This window comes from Stegostoma tigrinum, chromosome 6 (genome assembly GCF_030684315.1).
Source record: "Stegostoma tigrinum isolate sSteTig4 chromosome 6, sSteTig4.hap1, whole genome shotgun sequence".
In the NCBI taxonomy this organism is placed as follows: Eukaryota; Metazoa; Chordata; class Chondrichthyes; order Orectolobiformes; family Stegostomatidae; genus Stegostoma; species Stegostoma tigrinum.
This window is the reverse complement of record NC_081359.1, coordinates 73,382,946-73,407,703: the sequence shown is the minus strand read 5'-3', so window position 1 is coordinate 73,407,703 and position 24,758 is coordinate 73,382,946. Positions and strand designations below refer to the sequence as shown.

General features: G+C 38.1%; 1 protein-coding gene across 5 annotated transcripts in view; it reads left to right on the top strand.

Annotated features, from left to right (window-relative positions):
• Nucleotides 1–24,758, top strand: part of ska3 (spindle and kinetochore associated complex subunit 3) — a 44,978-nt gene that overhangs the window by 14,340 nt on the left and 5,880 nt on the right. For 3 of the 5 annotated variants that reach the window (XM_048532184.2, XM_059646666.1, XM_048532185.2), the window contains exons 4-10: nucleotides 2,131–2,296; nucleotides 4,998–5,418; nucleotides 6,648–6,751; nucleotides 10,162–10,328; nucleotides 14,069–14,284; nucleotides 15,950–16,077; nucleotides 17,402–21,651. In XM_048532184.2, the coding sequence (XP_048388141.1) occupies nucleotides 2,131–2,296; nucleotides 4,998–5,418; nucleotides 6,648–6,751; nucleotides 10,162–10,328; nucleotides 14,069–14,284; nucleotides 15,950–16,077; nucleotides 17,402–17,417 (1,218 nt within the window). In that variant the 3' untranslated portion in view covers nucleotides 17,418–21,651. The other 2 variants (XM_059646667.1, XM_059646668.1) reach the window with 2 other exon arrangements.

The window sequence follows — 24,758 nt, the reverse complement described above, 5'->3', positions numbered from 1 at the left end:
TTTGCCGCGAACAGAGTAAGGTGCTCTGCAAAGTGGTCTCTGAGCCTCTGCTTGGTCTCACCGATCTAGACACCAAATTGGGAGCAGTGGATGCAATAGATCACATTGAAAGATGTGCAGATGAACCTCTGTCTGATGTGAAAGGTTTGTTTGGTGCCTGGGATGAAGGTAAGGGGGAAGGTGTAGTACTTCGTGCGATTGCAGGGAAAAGTACCGGGCGTGTTGGGGCTAGTGGGGAGCGTGGAGCAGATGAGGGAGTCATGGAGAGTGTGATCTCTCCGAAAGGCGGGTAGGGGTGGGGAGGGAAATATATCTTTAGTTATGGGGTTGGATTGCAAGTGGCGGAACTGGTGGAGAATCCTTCTTTGGATAAGGAGGTTAGTAGGGTAATGTGTGAGGTCTAGAGGATTTCGGTCTCTGTTTTTGTTGTTACTTATTATCTTGCTTACTGTCCCCAATTTTGTAGAAGTGTGTAGAAAATGCTGGTAATTTGAAAACACAACGATCCTGTAATTATTCCTTCCAAAAGAGTTATTGGCGGGCTATGATTAAATACTATGCTGGATTATCTTTCGAGATTCTGCAAACGGAGCTAATATTTGAGAGATTAATTAGGGCAGATTGTGCATTGTCTGTGCAGGATGAATGTTTAAAGGCCATATGAATTTTTCCTATTGTGTTTTCAATAGATGTGCTATATCTTCAATGTATATTCACACTTCACAATATTTCAAATATTCTGGTGAAATCAGGAAATAAGTGAGTTTATCATGATCATTTACACCAAACTGATGAATTTCTTCATTCTAAAATATTTTGAGAAATCCAGTGTCAATCTTCAATAAGTGATTTGTTTGAGTGTGAGCCGACTTTTATTCTTCCCCTATATTGGTTCCAGAAATGTAAAATGCACAAAGAGAAAGATGTACAGATTGTAAACATTGCTAAAAAGTAACATGAAGTCAACAGTTTTCATCTTGCGCTTACTAGAATTGAAATCCAAGAAAGGAAGGAAGAACTGAAGTGACAGCTGTAAATTATTATAATAGGGATATTTTTAAAAGGTTCATTGTTCAGCATATAAGCAGATAATAAGCACGTGCAGCACTTTTTTTCAAAATCAATTTGGGTGCCATGCAGGGCTGAGCCCTGTTGCATTAGATAACTTTAGTTTTAGGGGGACAGTAGAGAGTGCTGCAGAAACTGCAGTTGGTGGCAATATCTGTGTTTTAAAGGAGTTTTAATGTCAACTGAATAAGCTCAACAAAATCTCTTCTGTAAATTGCTTAGAATTGGAGAAATAGTGAAGAAATAGAGTTAAGGTGATGTCATATTACCTCAGTCATGCCCATTTGTTCAATAATCTGGTATTTTGTTTCCTTCCTCCCCTTTCTCACAGAGAAAAGAATAGCACAAAGGCCATACTTGGATGTGTGTCTGTACACCAATTGCTACCTTTAAAATCACCGACATGAAATAAATGATACCAGTCCGCCATTGACTGTTAATCCCTTATGTAGGTTACCTTTCCCAAAACCAAATTGTTGCAATCTGTCCTAAATTTTGCCAGCACCTTTTTTTAATCTTTTTTTTTCTCCTCAATGGTGTCTAGTAATTAAATGTGTAGTAATATTAACATAGTTCTGTGTTGCAATTTTATACATCAAAAGACAAGTTAGTATTCTGGTAATATTTTTATAGAATACTGTAGGATTCAGTAATATTGGTTCTTACTTGACCTTCTCCACCCTAATTCCAGTCCAAATTAATCATGTCCAGTTATCAGTTTATTCTATAATAATTATGGGTTTCTGTCTATTTTCTCTTCAGTTCTTACCCCACCCCTACCTCAAACTCTTGTCCACCTGAAATGACATGTTTTGCACATCTGATAATATTTTGCAAGAATGTTGACCTACCTGCAGATATTTTGAAGAAAAGTGTCCTGATTCAGTAGATCTGATGTCTTATTGTAAAAGCAAGAAGGTAACTTGCTGGATAAATTCGATTTAAAACCTTTGCCAAAGCAGAGAATTAAAAATTTCAACAATGCATGGTAATACTTAGATTTAATTGCCTTGTATCAAATAGAGGAGCTTTTGCATAAAATACTTTAACTTCTTTTTAAAGGTTGATGTTCAAAAACGAGTGGAAACCTTTAATAATGAATGTGGAGAAACTAGTGAATTAATTAGAGCCTTCCAAATACTACAGCAAAAAAATTGCGCAGAACTTGAAGAAATTGAAGAACATTTTCAGAATTATGGCTATGAACCCTTGATTCGAAAAGATGAAGGTACGTCATGGGGAGTGAGCAGAGTTGTCCCTAATTTTGTGATTGTTTACTGTGATAATTTTTAAAGATTCTTTAAAACAAAACAAAATAGAATGTGACTTTCTAGAGTGCTGCATTGTATTGGTATGCCTCAGAACATGGTACCACATGCTGGTATAATTTATATTAGATATAAGAAGCAGAATTTTGAAACGATTGAAATTGTAAAATAAGGTTCAGAGATAGCAAGAATGCAGATGTTGAAGGAACAGCAGGCCAGGCAGCATCAGACGAGCAGGAAAGTTGATGTTTTGGGTTGAAACTCTTCAGAAATGGGGGAGAGTGAAGGAACCTCAAGTAAATAGAGACAAGGCGTGGAGCTGGTCAGTTAGTTGGGAGGGGCAGATGGGTAGAAGAGAAGATGGATAGGTTTTGTCAGGTGAAGGACGGGGATGAGAGGGAGGGTTGGCCAGGGATGGGGGGTTTTTAAAGCTGTTGAAATCCCTGTTTAGGCCATTGGGCTGTAGTCTCCTGAGGCAGAATATGAGGTGCTGCTCCTTCAGTTTGTGGGTGGTGTCATTGTGACCCTGCAGGGGGCCCAGGGAGTGGAACGGGGGAGTTAAATAGTTCGCAACCAGAAGGTGTTGTCGTTTGTCACATACAGAGCTCAGTAGAGTTCACATGCTTTTGTATGTACGGTGGTGGTAATTTGATTTGGCTCGGAAATGGCTGCTTTAAGCCCTTTTCTCCCTCTTTTTATATCCCTAATATTCAATGAATGGCTGTTTGCAAAACCCAAAACACTCTTCCTTTTTTTTGCTCCTTGTTGTGACTATGCAAATGGGCAACTTTTGCTGAACAATTCTTTAGTGTACTTATAGCAATAATGACAGTTAATTTGTGATGATTAGCCAAGCTTATAACCTGGCTGGTTTATGCTTGTCAGCAGGAACATATGTTCATTCCCAAGGACCTAAATTCTGGAAACAAAGGGTATTGTCAAGCTTTGTCTTTTTGAATTACCCAGGAGCTGATAGTTATTCGTCACTTTGTTTCACTTGTCACCGCGAGTAATCATTCAGTTGGAATCAACTTGTCGATCAAGTAGCACCCTTTTGCTGCAATGTTAAAGTTCATTGAGGTCATTTGTTATTTTACATTCTTGTATTTGTGCAAGATATAAATTGGCAGCATGTCTTTTTGTACTTAGCAAAACAACTAGCATGTACTTGAAGGTGGTTGAGTTAATTAGAAAAAGCAAATAGATTTTGGAAATGGCAGATCATATTATAACTAATCAAATTGGTTTCTTAATAATGCACTAATAGAGAGAGAAAGTTGAAGGGAGTACAGTGAAAGCATCTGGATAGCATTTGACAGAGTGCTGCAGGGTAATGTTTCAAGATTTTACAATTATTCTGAATTCTGGCAGACAGGGTGGATGATACCAAACAGTTATAACAGGACAAGTTAACCAAATAGACAAATGGTAGGTGAAAATTCATGCAGAAAAATGTAAATGGATGAATTTTGGTGGAAAGAATAATGAAAGGCAAGATAGATTTGATGACTTGGTTCTAAGAAATTTCCAAGGACACTTGAGAGTTCAAAGTTAGAACATGACAGGGCATGGAGATAATAATTATGGGACTTTGGATTTCAAAATTGAGGTTGAGTTCAAAGACAAGGAAATTTAAGCTGTAAATTGTTCTGGTCATATTAATAACTACAGTGTCGTGTCCAGTTCTGGTCACCAACTTTAGAAAGAATGTAAGGCTCCTGAAGGGAGTTTATGGGAGACTTACCAGGCTAGTTCTAGCCATGAAGGATTTTAGCTACAAGGTTAGATTGGTGAAACTCCACACTTGGAGCAAAGGTGGCCGAGGTGAAGTCTGATGGATCCTTTCATATTGCTACCAGGTAACTAGCAGCACGTGAGTGCCATTAGTTTCAACTCTAAAATGCAGTGGTGGTTCAGGAAATGCCTTTAGTTGGCTTTGGAGCGGTGATGCTGAGTTAACCAGCAAAGTAAAAGTGGAGGATGCAAAGTTCCATAAAATGTCATGATGCAAACACTCAAACCCCACCTCTAACACCTGGAAGGATAAAGGAAGGAGACATGAGATGTATTGCTGCTTCAAGTTCACCATCCTCAATTGGCATTTTCTACCTAGCAGCACAGGTGCAAATCCTCCCACAAATTTCAGCCCAAGAAGTTCGCTATCAATCATCTTTTTGAGGGCAATCTGGGACAGGCAATAGATGCTGACCCTCTAAGTAGTTGTTCCTGTGAGTGAGAAAATACTAAAAGGCCACTTGTGCCAGTGTGACAAGTTCCAGGAAATTATGGAAAAGTAATACCTGTGTTGTTGCTTTCATCCAGAGCAATGATGACTGGTCATGAATACTCATTTTTTGGGTTGCTCAATTAAACAGTGGTAAGTCAAGACACTATTTCTAGTAACTAACTATTATATAGATTACCATCAAGATGAAATGGGATAGGCTCTACTGTGGTATCCCTTACACTCGAATAGTCTGTTAACATTCACTGTTCAGAAATTACACAAAACATGACCATTTGGTAAATGGAATGGGTAGGTATTTTGCATCCTGTAGAGATGGTAGGTTTCCAGGAGACAATGGCCTTGACTTCAGAGAAGAAAAATTTAAAGAAATGTGAAGTGGAAAATCTCTAATGTATAATGTATTTTCCTCCAAGAACCACAGGTTAAATTAATGAGTACCGAAATAGATGGAACTGAAAATTCTGAACCTGAACCTGAAAAGCCAAATAATGAAGTTGTTACTCCATCACGTGAGAAACCTTTGAATGACTCCTTGCGTACCCCTCAACTTGAAGACTTTGGACTTGGTCACTTAATGTTTCAAAGTGCATGGGGAGAGCCAGAATGTAATCGGTCCTCAAATCCCAAAGTCACTCTGGAATTCTCTGGAAATAAGTGTTCTTCAACATTACATGGCTCAATTATTCCAAAGACACCAAAATGCACATTACGGCTGGATGATGAGATGCTTCTCACTCCAAAGTTGGAACATTTTGGGATTACCGAGCATACAGGTTATGTAAATGACTTTACTCTGGCACTGTATAATAAATGTGCTCAACCAGAGACAAACAGGTAAATATTTTAAAATTTTTAGACATAATTATCATTCAATTTCTCTGGCTTCTAATAACCTGCATTTTCCCCACCCCCAGGATTTGAAATGGGATTAATTTGGTCACTTTATAAACATAAGTGAATTATTTTCACTATTATTTCTCCCTATTCTGAAATTTCTCATTTGCAGTAGTAATGAGTATATTAGTCAAACTTTATTCTGTGATGGCAGACTGTTCAATGTAAGCACCAACCTTAATTTTTTAAATATAATGTGCCTTCAAATATAGTATAACTACACGTTTTCAATACTGCTGTTGAGTTGTCAAATTCAAGGTGACGTGCATGATAACTCAGTTGTAAGTATTGGCTGCCATCTGCCGCAAACTCAGGGACCACATGAGTGCCATGTTCCTGCACTTGCACTGTTGTCTCTCAAGTGTTCAAGATACCAACTAACATACCCGCACCATAAAATATCAAAGTAGTTATCCCAATAAAAGGTTTCGGATGACATTCTAGTACATATAATGCTAAGTGAATACTTTATTAAATTCAACACTCTTGCAATCCCCAGATGGTTTGACTTTTAGGACTCCAGAGAACACCTTTTTTTTATTTTTAAAACCCTCTTGGAGACAGCAGTATTTTTGTTTTTTAATCGCACTCCCTGTATCCTTGAGTGTTTCCATCATTCTGCCCTTAAACTTATTAGGCAGAGAAGCAGAGACTTGGCTTGAGTTCCTCCTGTGGGTGTTTTTTTTTAAAAACACTTAAATCTTACTGTTGCTAATGAAACGGGAAACTAGATATATTGTGACTTTAAAGGTTCTATATAAATTCTAGTTAAAATGCGTTTTCTTTTTAGGAGAAATACATACTATTTTCAGAAAGTTTCAGTAACTTGTGGTGCCACTATATGCTGCATTGGTTCTGTCACAATTGAAGTTTCTGTAGAAAATGCTAAATATGCCACCCCGTGTTTTATTTAGAGTAGCTTCAAGGTATTGGCATTATAAGTATACATGTCTTTATATTTGTGACCTCGGATTGGGGGCAAGTAATGAAGTATTTGCATTCTTGTCCTAAATGTTCCCAGTTCAGGTTTTCTTTTTGGCCAATATGTTTACTGTATTTGTCATAATTTTACCAAGATGAAGGTTTTTTCATTATTATTTCTTCTTTCTCTATCTCTTTCTCTTCCTTCCTCTTCTCCCCCCCCCAAAAAATACACAATTCTGTTACAGTGGTAATCCTTTACCAACAACTGAAGATCAGTTTGTCATACCTGTGTCAAAGCAGATTGAAAATGCTTCTGCGTCTTTTATGACACAACAGGCCGATCCCAACAGTAAGTTTTGGGGTGGATTATTTAAAATTTTTAAAGTATAGTTTTAATACTGATCTGTATCAGACTTGCGTGTGTAGAATCCATTTGTAGGTCTACAAATTGCATTTCTACTGGGAAATTAATCCAAATATGGCAATTAAAAAGACAGAAATAAACTTGTGCTTATGACTAAGGACAAATAAGTGAGAAAATAGAATGGCACTTCTTCGGAGGCTACACTGATGTTACCCAGCAGGGTAATGAAACGTCTGCAAAACAACAAGCCAGTTTGGCGAGCAAACCAACTACAACAAACACAACCCGAGCTACAAATCCGCGCTAAAACCTTTGAGTAAGATTTTAGAATTAGGATGAATTCCTGCAGTTTGGAATATTTAAGTTCTAATCTCTTTGTCTTAACAGTTAGCTGTTGTCTCAGTGGTTCATCAGAATTTGCAAAAAGCACAGTTTCAAAAATCTTTGTCTAAATTGATCAAAATCTTTTGGTGTGCAAGTAGGGTGGGATGAATCCATGGAAGCTACTTGGTAGCTATGAATTGTTTATTTATCAAGTATTTAGCCCAATTAAGTTTAATATAGACTAATGTGAAATATTTCATGTAAGGAAAAAGAATGAAAAAAATTAAGAATCCAGCTACTCTTGAACATCCATTCAGCATATCTGACCACCCTGGAGCAAATACTATTCTTATCTAAGCAATCAATACAGCATTGTTCAGATAAGAGAAAATCACATTGAAAGTATGTAGCAAAAACAGAAAAAGCTGCAACTGCTGAAGTCAAACATCTGCAGAGATTGACTTAAAATATTCTGTCACTTTCACTAGAACACAAATGCGGTGTTTTGGTCACGCCTTCCTTTGTGTGATGACTGAGGTTCTTTAGATATTTGAACCTTGGAGAACAGTTCAGAAATAAAACAAATGACTGTAATATCAAAAGGATGCAGAAAAAAGTGATGTGGCATTGTGGAATTCTTTCAGCCTTGAAAGTGGTGGAACTTTGGAGGTATACAAGAAAAACAAAAGTATTGAGTAAGAAATTATGACCAAGGAACTTCAACTTGAACTAATAAAAAGCAAATATAGGAATGGTATTGAGGATGTTCTCTCGTTGCATGGTCGACACATGGGTAGAGTTGTGGAGGGAAGTAGGAAATTCTCAGTCGTTAAAGAATGAGTCAAGTGCTGTGCGGAAAGAACTGAAGAGTTTAAGGGTACTGAAATGGGACAAATGATTTTTTTCGCTTCAAATTTATCATGAAAGCAAAGTATTCATGATTTTTCATCAGAAAATGCTGCAGGGATTTCTGTTTGCATGTAAGGTTACTCAAAAGGAATTATAAGTATTATTCTCGATAACCATTCTTTTGACTTCCATTTTGAATGTATTCACAAACATCTCAAGCGCAAAGAACATGGGCATTCCTTTGGATGTTGACGTGGAAGCATCCAGTATAGGAATGTTCAGTGTTATTGCATAAAGACTCAAAACATGGAGTGTTCACCAGTCATGGAGAATATTCCTTGGCTTTAGGTTAGGAGCTAGGACAATTGCCCTAAATTAAACTTGCTGGATTAAATATTGTCAACCACCAGGTTCCATGATTAAACCTATGCCCTAGATCTATTTCTAGTTTCTGTTATCAATATTTTTCTTTCCCTTTTAAATGACTGGATATATAGCCCAGTCCCAGCTTTATTTTCCCCCTTTTTAAAATATGAATGTTTCAATGTTGCAGAGTCAGATCGGAAAGAAAATTTAAAACTGAACGCTGCAATAGGCATGAGAAGAATTTCTAGAGAAACTAGAACTGAGGATGAGAACCTTGAAACAGGAGGTCCCCAGTTTTACAAACATCTGACTCGTATGCAGCCTCAGAATGAAACATGACTGCTTAGAACTGAGGTGATGAGGAATTTCTTTGACCAGCACCTCTTTTCCTGCCCCCCCCCCCCCCCCCCCCCCCCCCCACCCCCATCTGTGGAATTCATTGCCACAGTGGTCACTGTTGCAGAGACAAAGCAGGAAAATGGGGTTGAATGGTGAGGCAATCTTGATGGGCCAAATAGCTTAAATCTGATCCCATGTGTTATGATTGAGGCCTTCATTACAATAACCAAGAAAACCTCTCTCTCATGCTATACACGTGTGGTGTCCTGAAAGTTGATAGGGAAGCGAAGGGGCATGTATGGTATCTCCTGTACTTGTATGATCAGGTTTAGTAGGGTGGCGGGAGAATGGCAGACAAGTCGAAGAGTGAGCTGGGATGTTTTGGAGGGAGCTATCTTCTCAGATTGCTGAAAGGAAATGAAGATGAGTTTGGCATCCTGCAAGAGATGGTGGAAATGGTTGAAGATTGTGTTGAATGTGAAGCTTAATTGAAGTGGTAGACAAAATAAAATGTTACGTTTCTAACTTTATTCTGTTCTGATATTTAAAATTTATCGAATTGAAATGCTGCCTTTCTCTCTATCTGTAGATGCCAGACCTGAGAAGTGTTTCTAGTCTTTCTTTTTAACTTTCCTTTTCCAGCATTCTGGGTATTTTGCTTTTGTATTCAGATTAAGACAAATTTAATAAGGATATTCAAGATCATTTAGTATTGTATATGGTGAATAAATAAAAATAATTTAAGTTTATGGAGGGATTAGTAATCGGAGGGAGCGGAGTTGAAGTAACTGGCAAAAGAACCACAATTCCGAATTCTCCAGCATCTGCAGTTCCCACAATTCCAATGATGATTTTTAAAAACACAAGTTATTTATGATCTGGAGTGGACTGTCTGAAACTGATAGCAATAGATTCAATCTTAACTTTTAAAATAGAATTGAATCAATACTTCTCAAAGAAGAGACATTTGCAGTGTTAGAGGAAAAGAGTAGAGAAGTAGGATTAGAAGTAGGATTTTTTTTTAAAATTGCCTGCAGCGGGATGATGAATTAAATTACCTCCTGTTGTGCATGGTTCATTGTAATAGGCCCTTCATACTTGGACGAATATGTTGTCTTCAATTTTTATTTCTGCTATATCATACCAGAAATTATGTTTGAGTACTAGAGACCTTTTGGGATTTAGTTTTATTTCTGTTCTACTCATTCTTTGTCGACTTCAGAAAAAATAATCTGGCCATTCTCTTGCCTATTTATGGGAATTTGTTGCATGCAAACAAAATGCTATGTTTTCTACATTTTATGAATAATCTGCTTCAAAGGATTTAATTCACTTCAAAGCTCTTGGGATGATAAGTAATCATGAAAGACTACAAATACATAAATACCCAAAATACCTTTTCCTCTTTTTCAATATGTAGAAAATAATGTGTAAGTTTGAGTTTCAAATACTAAGTATTAGCTAGTGGTGTCCAGTAAAATATTAGTTTAGAAAAAAGCTTTTTTTTTTCCTTCTAGCTGGAGATTTTCTGAATTCTCCTTTGTCTCCTGTGTTTTGCACACCGGGTCTGAAAATTCATAAAAATTCCTCCCAAGCTTCAGCAAATGAAAGGAAATCAAATGGCTCTTTACCATCTCCAGTATTGCCACGTTTTGAAACCCCATGGCTGAAAAAGCAATCCACTGTAAGTATGATATTCACTAATATTATACTAACTGTATTTTTAAACTTTTTTAGTACAATTTTTGTAGAAAACTTGTTCAATTTTGTCAGCATTTTCAAGTCACTGATCTAAATCATCACTTGAAAAATCAGAAGTGGCATTTTCCCTTCCTGCATTCTCTCAATATTTTCTTGTGCACTATGCTTTCCACACACTCCACCCATAGTTATTAATCCCTACTAACACTGAGCCTCATCTCTAATGTCTACTCCAACTTTCAACTCACATTTTGATATTTTATGATTTCTTCCCTCAATTGCCGAGCTGTTTAGTGTCTTGTTGGAAGCGCAGGTTGTTTTAAGACACTTTTTAGTATACACTTGCCAAATAGACTAACTCTGTCCCAAGAATATTTTCTCAGCAAATACATTATGTTGTCCCATTAACTGCTTGAACAGAAGTATCTAAGTTTAATTGATGTGAATCTCTGGTTTATGATTTTGTTGTTCGTGACACTTTGGATTCAGTTCAGTCTAAACCAAACAGACCTGTCTTAATTTTACTTTACTTGGATATAACCCAGAGTTGACAAAGGTTTTTAATTTAAATAGTGATGACAAAGAAGGACTTCATTCAGCCCATCATGCTGACTGCAAGAGCAGCTCGACAATTGAGGGAAGAAATCTTAAAATATCAAATTGTGAGTTGAAAGTTGGAGTAGATGTTAGAGATGAGGCTCAGTTCTGGATGTGAGTTTGCTCGCTGAGCTGGAAGGTTAGTTTTCAGACGTTTCGTCACCATTCTAGGTAACATCATCAGTGAGCCTCCGACAAAGCGCTCGTGTTATGTCCCGCTTTCTATTTATCTGGTTAGGTTTCCTTGGGTTGGTGATGTCATTTCCTGTTCTTTTCTCAGGGGATAGTAGATTGGCTCCAAGTCAATGTGTTTGTTGATGGAGTTCCGGTTGGAGACCCTATACAGACAACAAATAAAACGAACGTCATCTGCAAAATACCTTGCAAGAACTGTGACAAACACTACATTGGACAAACTGGCAGGAAGCTAGCCACCAGGATACATGAACATCAACTAGCCACAAAATAACATGACCCACTATCACTCGTATCCTTACATACAGATAAGGAAGGACACCACTTTGATTGGGACAACACATCCATCCTAGGACAAGCCAAACAGAGACATGCACGAGAATTCCTAAAAGCATGGCATTCCAACCGGAACTCCATCAACAAACACATTGACTTGGAGCCAATCTACCATCCCCTGAGAAAAGAACAGGAAATGACATCACCAACCCAAGGAAACCTAACCAGATAAATAGAAAGCGGGACATAACACGAGCACTTTGTCGGAGGCTCACTGATGATGTTACCTAGAATGGTGACGAAACGTCTGAAAACTAACCTTCCAGCTCAGCGAGCAAACTCACATCCAGAACCTCAACCTGAGCTACAAATCTTCTCAAAACTCATTTGACAGTTGTCTTCAACTAGTCCTCAGTAGCTCCCAGCCCTTCGGTCAGTATCAATTATCTCTGTCTAGGTCTTCCATGGTAGTAATTGTGTTGTAAATTATCAACAATTCTTCGCCGGGGAGATGGTTTCATTGATATTTTTGTGATTTAGTTAGAAAAGGGCCTCGAGGTGGACCAAAAGTGAATGTAAGATTGCATGTTCAAATTACATCAGACCCTCAAAGATTTACAGCATCTCAAGTTCCTGGATTGGTGTGATGGTGGTTTCCCTACTTCTGAGCCAGGAGGTCCTAGTTCAAGTCCCACCTGCTCCAGAGGGGTATGATAACATCTCTGGACAACTTGTCAGAAAATATTTGATGTAGAATTCAGGTTTGTAATTCTTTTGAAGGTTACATCACAGGGTGGTTAAGCAAGTGTTTAACTTGCTTGCCTTCATTGCTCAGACATGTTGAGTACAGGAGTGGGATGTTTTAAGGTTGTGCAGGGTGTTGATGAGGCCTTTTTTGAAGTACTGTGTCTTGTTCTGTTCACTCTGTCATAGGAAGGATTCTATTAAACTGGAGAAGGTTCATAGGAGATTTGTCAGGATGCTGCCAGGAATTGAGGATTTGTTATGGGGAGAGACTGTATAGGCTGGGTCATTTTTCACTGCAGCATAAGGTGTTAAGGGATGATCTTTTATAGAGGTGTATAAAATCATGAGCATAGGTAAGGTGAATATCGGGTGTCTTTTCCCTAGGGTGGGAATTTCAAGACTCTGGGGCATATTTTTAAGATGCAAGGAGAGAAATTTTAAATGAGGGGCAGTTCTTTTGCCTACAGTGGTTCATGTGCGGAATGAACTTCCAGAGGAAGTGGTGGATGTGGGTACAGTTGCAATGTTTAAAAGACATTTAGATACGTACATGAATAAGAAATGTTTAGAAGCAGTCTTTTTGAGAACCATGAGCCTAAAGTTACATTTACCTCCCAAGCTTGCATATGTCTTGTCAATCCTTGAATTACTTGTGTTCTGTACCAAAATGTATTTTTTTTAAACTTGAGTTTGTATTTAAATCTAGCAACAAGTCACTTGTGTGGCCTCAGTACAAAGTCTATCCAATTATTCTAATTGAAACTGTTAGAATTTATCTATCAATTATCATCCATTTTCTGAGTGCTTTAACAAAAAATAAATCTTCTGAAGAAGGGTCACCGGATCTGAAACATTAACTCTGATTTCTCTGCACAGATGCTGCTAGACCTACTAAGCTTTCCCAGCAATATTTCTTTTGTCTCTGATTTCCAGTTCTGCAAATCATGCATTCATTCTTGTTTTTTTAAAAAAAAACTTTCCTGGAGGACTGCAGCTCCAGCAACGTGTGTTGACCTTACCAACAGCATTCACAATCTCTGAAGAAATAAAAGAAAATTAATCTCGGATGTCCAGTATCATGGACAATGATCTGATTGAGTCTGTTCAACCTCAATGGATTGAATAGTTTACACCCTGCTCCTATGTAACTGAAATTTTCCAAGCCAGGCTACAGATAATACAGAACATCTGAGACTTGTATGAAATGAAACTTTATTCTTTTTTTCATTGCTCACAATGCATAGATATAACATTGTCCTGCTGTGTTGAACGCGTTACTAAAGCATGCAGGGAAAAATTATCATATTTTCTGGTTGCCTCACAGTGAAATAAATGCTACTCATGAGGCATAAATTGCATGACTTCCTATCTATATATTTTTTTTGGAATTGCCATTATCTTGCTGCTGTAGGAATGTAGAAAAGTGGAATTGAAGGGCACTTTTCTTCCCAACAAGGAGAAACAATGACAATTACCAACTAAATTCTTGCACTCCACATAAAGTAGCCTGAAATGTACAAGCATAATGCCTTTAGATTGCTAGAGAGAAGAAAAATAAATTGGAGGGGAATCCTCCTCGAAGGAAAGTTTCTAAGAAATAGGTTAAAATTGTGATCAGAGATAATGGGAATTGCAGATGCTAGAGAATCGGAGATAACAAAGTGTGGAGCTGGATGAACACAGCAGGCCAAGCAGCATCTTGGGAGCACAAAAGCTGACGTTTTGAACATTGTTCTGATGAAGGGTCTAGGCCCAAAACATCAGCTTTTGTGCTCCCAAGATGCTGCTTGGCCTGCTGTGCTCATCCAGCTCCACACTTTGTTATCTAAGAAATAGGATTGGGTATAATGGTGCTAAATTCCTTTCTACAAATGGACAGTTAGGTTTTCTTTTTGCCTTTGTCATTAGTGTCAATATTCTGAGAATGAAAAAACTACTACACCTGTAGAGAAAACTTCTTCAGATTTAGAGGAGCCTCCACCACCAGCAATTAGTTCTATGAATTACCTTCCAAATGAATGCAATAATTCACCATTGCCGCCACTGATGATGACTGAACATGAAATTCCACATACACCAAAGGTCCCAGAAATGACCACACAGATCACTGCAGATGTTCTTCAGGTTGGTACTGTTTCTTCTTTAATTTCTACCACTTCAAAATTAAATCCGTAAAATGCAGTATTAATATCTCAAAATAAGTGGGGGGGCAAATAGTGAGGAAGACTCCCTCTCCAGAGGGATAGAGAGGTTGTGAGCAGCAATAAATCAGATGAAATATAATGTGAGGTTTACACTTTCTTAGGAAGAATAGCTGAGCTGAATATTACTTAATCTGGGAAGAACTGTAGAAGTTGCAGCAGAGATTTGAGATTTTTCATGTATGAATCCCAAAAAGCCAGTGTCCAAATTTAACAGGTAATGGGGAAGGCAAATAGAATTTTGGTCATTATTTCCAAAAAGAATGGAATGTAAAAATAGGTTTTGCTAAAACAGTTCAAGATAGAGCCTGATCGTGCCTGGAATACTGTGAAAAATTTTTGTCCCTTTTTTAATCTGAAGAAAGATGTGCTGATATTGGCAGTCCAAAGAAGGTTCACTGGGTTGATTCCAAGTATGGAGGGATTTTCTTTGTAGTTGAGTAAGTTGGGCCTGTACTCATTGGTGTTGGAAAGCATGAGAAGATCTGCTTTAACATGCCAATTTTGTTTTTGAGCAAAGCTACCCAGGTTTGTCTGGACACCAACATTAAAACAATTTAGTTTGCTCTTTTCCAAATGGGTAACGTCACATTAATCAGCACTATATTACACTTTCTGCATATTTGCTTACTTGATTTGTCTGCATCTCTTTATAACCACAGCTTACTTTCTGCCTAACTTTGTATACTAGATACACAAGGCTTAGGTCAGTACTCGTTTACTATACATTTTAAGTTCCAGCAGCGGTCCTTATTGCGTCCTGCTTGCATTCCCAAGAGCCATAATTCTGGTAACTTTCTTGTCACATCATTGAATGCTTTTGAAAATCCAAATGGGCCAGGAGCATGAATATGGACGCTCAGAGTAATTTGTATGTGGAATGAACTACCAGAGGAAGTGGTAGATGCAGATATAGTTACAACATTTAAAAGATATTTGGATAGGTGTGTGAATATAAAAAGTTTTTACAGGGATGCAGGCCAAACACAGGCAAGTGGGATTAGTTTAGTTTGGGATATTTGGTCAGCATGGATTAATTAGACAAATGGGGCTATTCTGTGCTATGACTCTGACATGCATGTCAGAACTTTATACGTAGTGAGTGGTAATGACCTGGATCTTGTTGCTGAGGAGGGTGATGCAAATCAAGGCAGTGAATGACTTCAGAGGAAATTGGATGCACACTTGATAGAAATATACTTCCATGGCTCTGGGGATAGTTGTGGGACTGATTTTTGGATTGACCATGGAGAGTTGATGTGAACTTGATAAACCAAATGGCCATCTCCTGTGCTGTAATAACTCTTGATTTTATGACTTCAGGGCATTTTTACTAAATTAACATTGGCACAAATAAGCTATATTTATACGATTTTTTTAATAAACACATTATTGACACCTATTTCAGAAACATGGCATGGATGCACGTAACTACTTCCTTTGCTTTAAAATTGTTTCATTGATCCATTTAGAGGATTTTTTCTGACTTGACTATGCATTCAATTAATAAGTATAATTTCACTTTCTATAAATAGCAATTTTCCAATTATTTTGTCATAATATACTAATAATTTAATCTGTATGCCAGATTTTATTGTCTTATGATGCAAATTTAAGGACTCCACATGATACAAGGCACAAATTTAATAGACACAACTTGACTTCCATGAACCTAATGGCTCCCATACCCAGAAGGAACTCTGAAAAAGAAAATGGGTAAGATGTGATCTTTGGTACTTCAATACTGATATTTAACGTCTCTTGTGCTCTCTACTGAATAAGTTAAAATTCCTCAGTTATTGAAACTAATGTAATTCAAGACTGCACAATATAACTTTCCCAGAATAACAGCTCCACTTCAGAGATGGATCAGTTGAGCACTGGTTACTGCCTTAATTGCAATGCATCCTACCAAGGATTCAGCATTTGACACTCCTTCCAGGCTACCCAAGAAGGAGAAAACATGGAAAAATATGATTCCATAGTTCCAGGTGTCGAAAGATATTGCACCAGAATCAGGACCACATAAATTTCCAGAATATCTGAAGAGTGAGTGGATAGACAAGCTTGTCTCCGTCTCAGTGTTAATGTAGACATCTGAATTGCAAAACTTACATGTATTCTGTGGCCTTAAACATATAAACAAGGAGCAAGAGTATGCCACTCAGCCCTTCAAATGTGCTTCACCATTCAGCTGATCTTATTTTAACCTCACTTCTACATTCTTCCATACCCCTAGTTAATCTCTAATCTTTTGGTTCAATTCATTCAAAATATAACTGAAGAAAGGTTAGATTGTAATTAAGTGAAATGGCTGTTCAGAATTATTACTGTGGACTTCCTTACTTGAATTTCAGTATTTATTATTACGTGTTTGTTTTTTGTATTTAACTCGTTGTATGGTCTTTTTGCTCATTCTCGTACGTGCATGTTTGCCCACTGCGATCTTTCTTAAGCACTGATGCCATTTCTTGTTCTTTTTTTTTTAAACCATTTTGGCCCTGTTGCATTCCTTAAAGGCACTGTTGTGATAGCTCAATGTATGCATCAGCAAGCGTAGTGAAACCTGGTCACTGTGGATACCAAATTTTCCAGTGGGGATCCTTAACAAATGTTTTTTCAATTAAGTTGTATTTTATAGCCAATACCAGGAGAAAATTCTAGGTAAAATGAGTTTCTTCATCCTGTATGCTAAATAATTGGAATAATAATCTAAGGAGATTTTAATACAGCAAAAACATTTGAATTTTTTTTGTTCTGTATAGTCACGTGCAATAGTGGGGAAAAAAGATGGACCTTCAAAAGATCGCTTCTTGACTTGGCCAATGAACTGAAGTTCAAAGTATTTGAAAGTATTTTTGTAGGTTGATTATGCTGTCATATAAATGTAAAGACATTGTGGTGTCTAATCCATTGCACGAAGCAAACAAGTTTAAAACTACAGAATTAATGGGACAGTTAGTGCTAGAAAAAACCATTTATGCAGTACTTCTAGTAATTGCAAAGCACTTGAATTGATTACTCATGTTTTCCCTTCCAGTTTTTTGGGGGAGTGATGTATCCCTCTTTGTCCAGCCTTGATGAAAAGAATTTTAAAAGGTAAATTTGGTGTTGGAAAAGAAATCTATTAGAATAGACAGCAAAATGTTTGAATTGTTATACAAATGGACAGTTCTGTGCAATTGAATTATTAAGTATAAGAGCAACTCCAAAGTCACACCAGAGTAAAGGATGCCGTGTAAACTGTGCTATGGAGGCAAAAAGTGGTGTCGCTGAAAGTGTTTCCATTCTTGCATATTAAGATCAGATCAAAGCTGTAACTAACAATGAAAATAAATTCCATTTATATTTGTTTGCTACCTCTGGGTTAGGGAAATAATTTTGGGTGTTTGAAGCCATGCATTCATTATGTTAAGGTGTAATAAGATGCCTTTCGATGCTGAGAATGTTATTGGCATTTTAATCAGATTTTTTAATGAAATTTAGGATTTAGAAGATTGTGTCATTTAATTAAACAACTAGCTTTAGAAGAAGGTGGTGGTAAAGGGCAGGAAATTGGAAGGAAAAGTGCTGGAGGAACTCGCAGATCTGGCAGCATTTGTTTAAAGAGAAGTAGAGTTACCCTTCTGAGTCCAATATGACTTTTCAGAACTGCTGAACAGTTCCAATAAGGAGTCTTTACTGGATTCAGTTAACGTTTTTCCACCTCAGATGCTGCCAGACTGGTTAGGCTTTTTTCAGCACTTGGTTTGTATTTCTGATCTACTGCACTTTTTGCTTTAATTTGAATCCATATATTTTGGCCCTTTCTTCTAATCTCAAATTGCAAATCTTCAAATCTTCCCCTTGATGTATTCATAAATAAAGTTGTATCAATTAACAAGAGGACATGTACCATGTAATTTCAACTTTTTTAAACTGACATCTTAAATTGTAAATCTTCACCTGCAGATTTTGCATTAAATGGTTTGGATACTTTTGTTCATGAATGTCTTATAAATATCTTGTTGCATAAAGCCAAATGAATTATTGTAAATTTTGCATGAAATTCTGAGATGTTTAACAATGATTTACAAATTACTTTTTTGTGAAAAACCACCTCATGCCTGATAATGGTGTATGTACATTTGACGGAAGCAACCTTCTTTTTAACGCTACCAGCAGCTTCTGCTTTGAAGATTCGCAAAGTTCTTCTGTTGTGCATTGTTGCTATACATGATGCATTGTTGGAAAGAAGGGAGAAATTGGTTAAGAGCATGATCAATGACCTATGAAAACAGTTATCCTAACTTGAACTGAGACAAAATTATAGAGTTGGAGTTCTTTGAATATGTGCGTTCATGGAAAAATAGTACTACGTTGTGTGCGGCCCCTGTCAGTGTTACAAATGATTGTCAAATTCTACGATACAAGAGGCAACATATCAGTTGCCTGTGACCAATATTTTTACTGGGTGTAAACTTGACTAGTGTTAACACCTCACTGCATAATCTGACCACATATCAAACTGTCATAGAGTTGTACAGCACGGAAACAGTGTTCAATCCAACTTGTCCATGCCAATCATGTTTCTAAACTAACCTAATCCCACTTGCCTACATTTGGCCTGCATCCCCCTCAATTTTTCCTACTAGTGTATCTGAACAAATGTCTCTGAAATGTTTGTAGCTGTACCTGCATCTAAGACACAACCTTCCCTTAACAAAAGTATGCTAACTATCTCCAATTGATCTGTGCTTTTCCAATTGTTGTAATCTCAATATTGATTATCGTCATTTGCCCACCAGAGGTTTGACTGACTGGCCATTAATTATTTGGCCTATCCCTCTCAAACATTATAAGTAACAATATAGTTGCAATCCTGCTTTGGATGCAATTCATCTGGCCCTGACTAGCTATCGTCAAAGAAGACAGTGCCCTTCTAGTACTTGTCTTCTCATTTTAATTTAATATTTTACACTGCTCCTCCTTGAATCGAATGCCTGCATCATCCTTCTCATTTAAGACAACAGGGATGAAGGACACATTTAAAACCAAACAAGTTATCATGCCAGTCTCTGAAAAAACCATACCATTTCCTTAATAATTTGTTCCTAATGTACTGGCAGATTATTTTTGGATTTTCCTTAATTTTACTGATCAATTTTTTTCATTACCCCCATGCTTTCCAAACTTCTATTTTTCATGTTACTCCTGCATTCTCTAATCTGCAAGCGTCCCAAAAGATTTACTTTTTTTTTGTGACTATCATAATTGCACTTTTTGTGCTTTGGTACTTTTATATTTTGTCTTGCCCTCTATTTTACTGGATAATCAGCTGAGCTCTACATTTGGCAGTACCACACTTTCTACTATGAGCATGTACCTACAATGTATGCAGAATTGCACTTTTGAATGCCTCCCACTGACTTTATCCAGTTCACCTTTGTCAGATCCTCAGCTTTGTAATGCTGCTTTCTCGCAACTTAGAACTTTTTACTCCTAGGAAAAGACAGGTGGCGCTGTGGCTCAGCAGTTAGCACTACTGCCTCACAGCACCAGGGGCCTGGGTTCAATTTCCCCTCAGGCAACTTGTCAGTGTGGAGTTTGCACATTCTCCCCATGTGTGTGTGGGTTTCCTCCTAGTGCTCCAGTTTCCTCACACAGTCTAAAGATGTGCAGGCTAGGTGGATTAGCCATGCTAAATTGCCCCGGTGTTCAGGGATGTGTAGGTTAGGCAGGCTTGGGGAATGGATCCAGGTGGGATTCTGAGGGTTGGAGTGGACTTGTTGGGCCAAAGAGCCTGTTTCCACACTGTAGAGGTTCAATGGTAAATCTCACTGTATTATGATCACTGTCCAAATTGGCCACCAATGTTACTTCATTCGCCTGCCCACTTTAATTAAGACGCGCTATAATCTGCCCTTTTTTTGATGAATTTGTGCTGGCTAAAAAGGCTGTCTTGATTTGTGTTTTAAGAATTTTGTTCCCTCCTTGACCATCATACAGCATGTATGCCAACTGATATTGGGATAGTTGAAGTCCCCAACCATGTGTTGTTTTTCTACCGTGAAATTTGCCCACATTTGCTCCTCTGTCTCTTTCAGTTTTGGGCCGTATAGAATATGTACAATAGTTCGGCTGTCCCCTTTTTTTTGGTTTTGAACTTAATCCACAAAATGAGGCCTCATCTCACACTTCATTTAGGATATCCTGAATTCTCTCCACTGTAATCAATAATTTAAATAAGAATGCTGTGTATCCCTTGTTTTTTTCAATCCTCCTCCCTAACATGCTGAAATTGCTGTATCCAGGGATGCTCAGATGCCTGTGTCGACAGCTCCTTGGCTTTATTTGCTGTACTTATGTTAACGTACCTGTGTAAGCAACTTTACTTCAAAGAAAGGAACAGCAAGGTTTGCAGCTGTTCAAGGACAGAAAAGGTGCTATAGATGAGTTCGATTACTAATTGTGGAACTTGTATTTAACCCTGTTCTAAAATACAAAAACACTTTAATTACAATACTGTTCAAATTGTAGATTTCATCTTAACATTTTTCTGTAATTTGTTCGATGTTTCCTAAATGTTCACCTTTTTCTATCGTTGACATTTAAGCGACTGCTGGACATGCACATGGACAGCAGTGAATTGAGGGGAATGTAGGTTAGGTTATGTTATTTTTGGATTAGGATTATTCCGCGGCACAACATCGTGGGCCGAAGGACCTGTACCATGCTGTACTTTTCTGTGTTCTATGTTCTCATCCCACCCCCTTGACCTGTCCCGTCCCTACCTCCCCACCTACACTCACCTCTACTGGCTCCATCCCTGCCTCTTTAATTTTGTCTTCTCTCCACCTTTTCTCCTCCTCTATCCATCTTCGATCCACCTCCCCCTCTCTCCCTATTTATTTCAGAACCCTGTCCCCCTCCCCCTTTTCTGATGAAGGGTCTAGGCCCGAAACATCAGCTTTTGTGATGCTAAGATGCTGCTTGGCCTGCTGTGTTCATCCAGCCCCATACTTTGTTATCTTGGATTCTCCAGCATCTGCAGTTCCCAATATGTCTGACCTAGCCACTGATGTCCTCACCCCATGAATGAATAAATGAATGAGCGAGAAGCCAATGAATCATCTTCCCAGAACACTTGCCAAACTACTTTTGATTACTTTTGGTCACAAATACTTCCTTGAATCAGTTCAGTTTTTCTGTCTCAAAGATTGGTGATTGTTGGATTTCTAGCAATTCAATTATTCTTTTTGCCGACATTTAGTTTATGTCTCTTTAATTTGAATGTCATGATGTCATTTTTCTCTGCAATAAATTATTCTTTTAAAATGTGACATGAATAAAAGTTTCTTGATTCAAATTAGTAAATCTTTGGAATTCTCAATCTAGGAAGGTTGTAGCTGCTCCATCATTCTTCATTTCAGCTTCAGATCACCCTACAAGGTGAAGCCATCTGGTGCATTGTCTCTGCACTAGCTGTTTAATGAGTATTAGGACTTCTACCTTTTATTCCCTATTTTTGTACCACCTTATTTCTAGTGTGACAGATTTTGGAAACACCAAACAAGTGGTCTCTCTCTTTCCTGCCAAGGCATAAATTTATCATCTTTGTAGTAGTTGAGGAAACAGATGTCTAGCACGCACTCCCAATCCTGGAGCTCTCTGCTCTATTGTGGACTGTTTTCTCCTGGAATAAGGCAAGGGAGTAATTGAGTGAAATGAAAGCGTCTTGCATAGTTGTTAGTTCCGTGCAGTACAGAGGACATGCAAGGTTTGTAGTGTGCATGCAGTGAGTATGAGGGGTGGACTGGGTGAGCAAGAGTAAAGGCTGTTTGCAACAGTGAGAGTCGTAGACTGAGCTTGGGTGGAATGTAGATGCTGTAGCAAAGAAAAAAGAAAGTGGAGAAAATTATTAACCTTGTTGCAGCATTACTGAGCATTTCTCCACACTGGAAATCACGCTGATCGGTTCTCAACTGTGAGCATATGGGAGGTCAAACTGAGGATGAACCTGAATCTGGGGGAGTCACAGTCTGCACATCTTGGCCTTTTGAGCCATACATGCCCTGAGATTGCCTGGCCAAAATGCCAAGCAGGCTGTTCAGTAGTGCAGGCTCGATCTGCCCTAGCTGCAGATCCTTTCTGCACCTAGAGGGAAAGGAAGATAACCTTTTGAGGGCACAGATGTGACACAAATAATGATAGGTTGACACATTTATAAATGCACGTTCTCATCACCAGTTGTGTGAGCAGGTATCATTTATTTTGTGTCTACACAACAAAGATGCAGAGACTAGACATTCTTGATACCACATGATGTTTTGTGAGTGACAGTTATATTTCCATAGTGCATATAGCAATACAACATTCCTCAGGATTGAGTGAGGCAGCATCTGATGTTGGAAAGGCTTCAATCTGTTTGTAACCTTTTGTAAGTTTGTAATCTGTAAGTGCTGGCCCAACCAATGACCCACGTGTCCCATGAGTGAATAAGATAAAATTCACACAATCTCCGTTCCATAAAATAAGATTCACAAATAAGCCTCTCTGTTGCTTTGGCCAACACTGTTGTACGAAAGAGTGCTGGTCTATCTGAAGCACATCCTTTATCATTGCAAAGCTGTGGTTCTTACAGAATGCTATTCTACATCCTATTTCCTCGATTGACCCTCCAGTGGTTGTTTGGATCAGTGATGCAGAGGATCAATTGGTATCTCACATTTGGATTGTACCATTGTGAAGCCACAAATATGACCTAATATAGGGAGATCATTATGTCCGATTTCCAAGGAAAACTAACCAAAGTGTATGATTTGGTCAAAAATAATTACTTTTATTCTTATACATTTGTGAGACTTGGGCTTTGCTGGTTGGGCCAGTACTTATTGCCCATTCCTAATTGACTTTGAAATGGTGGTGAGCTACTTTATTGAGTTGCTACAGTTGATTTGGTGCAATTACATGAATAAGGGCTGTTAGGGAAGAAGTTACAGAATTATGTCCCAACGACATTGAAGGAACTGCACTGTATTTTCAAGCCAGGATGGTGAATGACTTGAAGGGCAGCTTGTAGGTGGACAGCTTTCAAAGAATGCACAATAAATAATGAAATTGAGCAAATAAAAGGTCAAAGGTCAGAATTTTGCTGGAAACAAGGCACTGTTATCTGTCCTTGGAGAACTATTCACTGGATATTAACAAATGGAAAAGAAATTCAGTTAAGTAAACTGTTCAGTGAGTCCTTCAGACTCAAGCAAAAATCAGCCAGCTTGCCTTGTTAACATGTTAGATCATACTACACCAGGAAGGATAGTCAGAGGTGTTTGAGGGGGTCACACATTTAAAACATTTCCAGGAATTACTTCTCTCAGAGGGTGGTGAATCTGTGGAATTCTTTGCTGCAGAGATCTGTAGAGGTTGGGTAATTAAGAATATTCAAAACTGAGGGGTTTTTTAATCAATGAGGGAATCAGGAATCTTCTTGATTTTGATTTGATATATTGTTACATGTTATTGTTACAAGCACAGTGAAAAGCTTTGTTTGTGAGCAGTACAGGCAGATTATAGTAAACAAGGACATACAAGAGGAAGCGTCACCGGACCCAAAAAGTTAACTCTGTTTTCTCCTTCACAGATGCTGCCAGATCTGCCGAACTTTTCCAGCAACTTTGTTTTTGTTGCATACAGATTATAGGGTACTTGGGAGGAGTGAGCCATACTGGTTACACTGCACTGGAGGTGCATGAAGCAAGATTAACATTAACAAGATCAACATTACTTAAAGTTAGAGAGTCCATTCACCAGTCTAATAACAGCAGGGAAGAAGCGGTCCTTCAACCTGTTGGTGCATGTCTTCAAGCTTCTGTATCTTCTGCCCAACGGAAGAGGTGATAGGAGAGCATTACTGGAGTGGGAGGAGCCTTTGGCACTGTTGGCAGCCATTCCATGTCAAGGGGGAGTGCAAATAGAGTCTAGAAGGTTGGCTTCCTTCATAGTCTGGGCTATGCACACAACCTTCTGTAGTTTCTTACAGAGCAGTTGTCGTACTAGGCCATTATGCATCTGGATAGTATATTTTCTATGGTGCATCTGTTGAAGATCCTTATGGACATAGTGAAGTTCCTAAGCCACCTGAGGAAGAAGTGGAGTTGGTTATAGAGAAAAGCCAGGAAAGTGGAATTGTGGATTATCAGATCATCTGATGGCTACTTCTGCTCCCCTTAGGTGTATTCGTAGTGGTTAATGTTGCGAGTGGATTATTGGAGAGTCAAGAATGAATCAAAAATTCAAAAGTCAGCTTTCCATTAATCAGGTTTGCTAATATGAAGTAGCTTAAAATATTGGTCAGAATATTATGCTATTGAAATGACTAACAAAATCCATTACAAAATGCATGAATGGATTTGTGT